General features: G+C 46.4%; 1 protein-coding gene across 1 annotated transcript in view; it reads left to right on the plus strand.

Annotated features, from left to right (window-relative positions):
- The window catches only part of fam189a2 (family with sequence similarity 189 member A2), an 8282-nt gene that overhangs the window by 1383 nt on the left and 1899 nt on the right, over window positions 1–5000 (plus strand). Inside the window, exons 2-8 of the mRNA XM_068596245.1 lie at window positions 394–450; window positions 1357–1467; window positions 2975–3088; window positions 3169–3276; window positions 3684–3817; window positions 3907–4048; window positions 4690–4744. Coding sequence (XP_068452346.1) covers window positions 394–450; window positions 1357–1467; window positions 2975–3088; window positions 3169–3276; window positions 3684–3817; window positions 3907–4048; window positions 4690–4744 — 721 coding nt within the window. The remainder of the gene's footprint in view (window positions 1–393; window positions 451–1356; window positions 1468–2974; window positions 3089–3168; window positions 3277–3683; window positions 3818–3906; window positions 4049–4689; window positions 4745–5000) is intronic.

A 5000-nucleotide genomic window follows, 5' to 3' on the forward strand; every position in this document is an offset into this window, starting at 1 on the left:
TACAGTGAACTAGAAGTACCTGCAGCGGGCGTTCAGCGTTGCTGACTCGGCATCTTTCTTGCTGGGTTCAGCAGGTTTTGCAGCCGGTGCTCGAGCTGCTTTCGTTGGGGAAGAAGTCTGCAACACCGAGCCGGATTATTTTAATAATCTCACATAATCTAGCTCGTTTTACAAGACGATCAATCCCGTTTATTCATTTAGACTTGATCACTGACGCAAAAGAAATGTCAAAACGTAACTTTACATTTTGAGCGCGGCCATTATCAATAACAAAAGCAACCTTCTGGGTCTTATTATCGAGGCATTATTATCATATAGGATGTTTAAAAAGTTTGTTAGATATGTGCAAATGTGTGTATTTGTTTCGTAAAGGTCATTTTTGTTTGTTTGCAGGTCATACTGTCCGGCATCGTCGGCCTCACGACATGGAGGAGGCCCATGCTCTTACTGGTGAGTCTGAAGCAGCAGCAACAGGACGTGTTGGTTTCACAGTTGCAGCAACATTTTCTTCAAGAAAGCCGAACGACAAAGTGCAATTTGAAGCGCTACAAAAGTGCCGCTTTCTTTTTTCAAGGTACCGTCGAAAAATATGTCGTCGGGGAGCTCGTTCCACCATCGAGGGGTCAGGACGGCGAACAGTCGTGACTTGATTTATACGTTACGACGACGCCCGCTGTGCATGTCATGAATTATTCTCCAGAAGGAAGGAGATGGAGCTACTTGTAATGGAGACGATGTGTGTTTGAGATTGACGGACGAAGCCGGGTGGAGATCGATACCGCGGCGACATACAGCGCGTTCAAAGTCCTGGGAATCGAGAGCACGAGCTGGAGAACGCGTTATAATGACGTGTGTCCGTCCACGACTCTTAATCTGAAGGATTATTGTCCGTCAGAAGCGACGCGCAGTGGGCGGGTACCTTTTTTAAATTGATCAAATTCCGAATCTTGCAAAACGAAAGTCTCGTTTCTTGCGTGAATCCTTTTTTTTGTTGTCTCCCACCTCTAATCAACCGCGCTGAAGAGATTCAGACTGACTTGGTTGGTGGACCTCTGCTCGTGAGCTTTGACATTTCGCTCGTCTCCATCTTGTTTTTCTCTGAGTTTCTTTGGAGCCAGACGTTAGCGACCATATTTGAACAAAAGGGTGGAGCTTAAGGGAAAAAGGTGCATCCGATGTTCATGCTGGAGAAAAGACGTGAAAATGTTTAGTGAACAATGTTTATGAACTCTGTTGAATAGATGTGAGCATTTGACTGTCGGTCCAAATGTAAAGCCATCAGGGTTAAACACACGTGACCAGACCGCAATAATCCATCTTCTCTTCCTTTTTTCATCCCCCTCTCTTCATCTCCAGGTCAATGTGTTTGTCCTGCTGTCTCTGGTGTGCGTGCTCCTGAACCTGGCTGGTTTCATCCTGTGCTGCCAGGGAGCCCAGCTGGTTTCCAGTATGACCAACTGCCAACTGGTGAGGCTGTTTTCTCGTTTTGAGTCGAGTCGTGTGTTTCCTGCTTCCAGAAGCATAGACTTCTATACAACCAGAGGAGGAGGAGTCTCCCCCTGGTGGTCAGGAGAGAGAATGCAGCTTTAACACATGAAGCATAGACTTCTATACAACCAGAGGAGTCGCCCCCTGGTGGTCAGAGAGAGAATGCAGCTTTAACACATTAAGCATAGACTTCTATACAACCAAAAGAGTCGCCCCCTGGTGGTCAGGAGAGAGAATGCAGCTTTAACACATGAAGCATAGACTTCTATACAACCAGAGGAGTCGCCCCCTGGTGGTCAGAGAGAGAATGCAGCTTTAACACATTAAGCATAGACTTCTATACAACCAGAAGAGTCGCCCCCTGGTGGTCAGGAGAGAGAATGCAGCTTTAACACATGAAGCATAGACTTCTATACAACCAGAGGAGTCGCCCCCTGGTGGTCAGGAGAGAGAATGCAGCTTTAACACATGAAGCATAGACTTCTATACAACCAGAAGAGTCGCCCCCCCGGTGGTCAGGAGAGAGAATGCAGCTTTAACACTTCTATACAACCATAAATTCTGTTTGTTCTCACGCAGCTCGTCATCGGTTTGATCTGGTAAAACCAGATCTTCTGCAGGAAGTGTGATGAGTCGTGTTTTTCCCCCTCCGGTCCAGAGCTCCTCTGTGTGACCTTTTGGACTCTTCCTGCTGTTGTGTCGTCTTTCCTCCCTTCCTCTGCCAACACACACACACACACACACACACACACATACACACACACACACACACACACACACACACACACACACACACACACTCTGATCTGTCCTATTGGACATATAAGAATAGACGGGTCACTCTGCTCTATAAATATAGATGTGTGTGTGTGTGTGTGTGTGCGTGTGTGTGTGCTGGCTCATGTTATTGATTTGAATTATATAGTTCATCCTTATTAAATACCACAAATATCAACCTTTCGTCTGCATTTCCCACTGTTCCCACTGTTCCCACCACGTCTACCGGCTGGTGTCTCTGGCTTGTTGTGATTGGCTGCCTGGGCGAGCGGTGTCATATAACTTACACATATTTCTATATGACAACACGTCTTTCTTTCTGCTTATTGCACCTGAAATTTAGCAAAATGGTATATTTTCTTAGTTTAGCTGAATTCGGCTAGCCGTTAGCTAACTGGTGGGGGTATCATTTAAAGTCGGGGGGGGGGGGGGGGGCACCGGGATATTTAGGATTCAGCCTCTCGGGACCACAAACAGCCACAGCGAGTCATGATGTATTCTGGTCACAGTCGCTCCCGAGATTATTATTAATGTGTCGTTTCCCCGCGCGTGTACGGTCTGTAGCCGCGCGGCTGCTTAGCTGCTAGCATGCTTTTATTTTAGATTTCAAGAAGACAACTTGATCTTTCTGGGAGGCTGTGAATTCACAAATGTTTTCAGTCCAATCAAAATCAACTGTGTGTGTGTGTGTGTGTGTGTGTGGTTTCAGAGTGAGGCTGGAGATGTGTGTTACTGCTGCTTGCCCAGCTCCAAATGTCCAGAGGAGGAGCTGCTGGAGCTCCACCCGGCCCCGTCCTGCGGCACCATGCGGGTGCTGCTCAAGGTGCTCACCCCTCTGCAGTCACGAGTGTGTAGTTCCCTCCGCTCTACTTGTGACCTGATTGTGTGTCTCTTGTCTGACAGAAAGTGTTGTTTGCGTTGGGCGCTCTGAACGCTCTGACCACGGCCGTGTGCCTCATGGCGGCGGCTCTGAGGTACCTGCAGATCTTCACCGCCAGATCGCCGTGCACGGTACGAACTCAAGAAATGCTGGATTATTTTACACCATGTTATGAAATGTGTAATCTGAACCGGATATTTTGATATTTCAACGTATGGTTCATGTATCCATCCCGACATCCCTAATCCTAACGAGAATCAAGATATGAGATGATGGAAGTTGTATCCGGAGTAACTGCACACATCTTTCAGCGATTATCAACATAATCACTGACCTGTGAGCGGCCATTTTGTTTTTTTTTAACACTTTACCATTTTCACAGTTTCTTTCAACCTGTTCTTGGAAATGGAAAAATTACATATGTTATGCGAAAGATTGTCTGAATGGGGCATGCTGGGACTTAAAATTGGCGCGGGAGGATTTTTGCGTACAATTTCCAAAAGGTTAATAAACTCATGTGTGTGCTGCTCTGTGATAGGACGAGCTCGGGGCCGCGGCGCAGGAGACGGAGGACCCCGCCCGGCTGCCGGACCCGGACGAGTTTGTGGCCCCGGCCCCTCCCCCATCCTACTTCTCCACTTTCTACTCGTACACTCCACGCCTTGCTCGCCGGTAACACACAAACACACACAGACGCACACACTGTCGTCTTAACTGCAGTCCTGTTGTTGGTGTCTGACTCGTGTGTTTGTGTCATCCAGGATCCTCGGGGACAGCGTGATCCCTCTGCCTCATATCTATGGGGCTCGGATCAAAGGGGTGGAGGTCTTCTGTCCGCTCGACCCGCCGCCGCCGTACGAGGTCGTCGCTGGTGGCGGGGCCGCCGCCGCCTCCGCCAGACAGGTAACCTCCGGACACACCTATCTTCATTAAGACACACCTACCTTCAATAAGACACGCCTACCTTTAATAAGACACGCCTACCTTCAATAAGACACACCTACCTTCATTAAGACACACCTACCTTCATTAGGACACGCCTACCTTCATAAAGACACGCCTACCTTCATTAAGAAACTACCTTCAATAAGACACGCCTACCTTTAATAAGAAACTACCTTCAATAAGACACGCCTACCTTTAATAAGACACACCTACCTTCATTAAGACACACCTACCTTCAATAAGACACGCCTACCTTCAATAAGACACGCCTACCTTCAATAAGACACGCCTACCTTCAATAAGACACACCTACCTTCAATAAGACACGCCTACCTTCAATAAGACACGCCTACCTTCATCAAGACACACCTACCTTCATTAAGACACACCTACCTTCAATAAGACACGCCTACCTTCATTAAGTCACGCCTACCTTCATTAAGACTATATGTCACTATATATATAGCGTTCTATATATTTATAGAACGCTATAGACACAAAAAGAGATAACGCATGGAGCTACTTCAGCGTCATGTGTTCATGTGTTCATGTGTTCCAAGAGATATTTTGATTGACCAACTCAACATTGTTGGTTTCAGGAGACGGAGGTTGCTCTGACTGTGAACCCGACTCCAGCTGACGCGTCTGTTCCAGGTAAAACACGCATCATCACCGACCGTCAGAGTTGGACTTTTGATTTGGTTTGACGGGTAAAGTGCACACAAGAGACATACAGTAAAGTCTAACAAGTAAACACATTAAAATAATCCACAAAAGCAGTAATATATATATATATATATATATATATATATATATATATATATATATATATATATATATATATATATATATATATAGCACAAGTTTAAGTGTTTTTGTGGTCTCCTGCGAGTTGAAAGTACACTTGGAT

Source organism: Clinocottus analis, unplaced genomic scaffold (assembly GCF_023055335.1).
Source record: "Clinocottus analis isolate CAN_PGR_092001 unplaced genomic scaffold, fCliAna1.0.p SCAF_35, whole genome shotgun sequence".
NCBI classification, from domain to species: Eukaryota; Metazoa; Chordata; class Actinopteri; order Perciformes; family Cottidae; genus Clinocottus; species Clinocottus analis.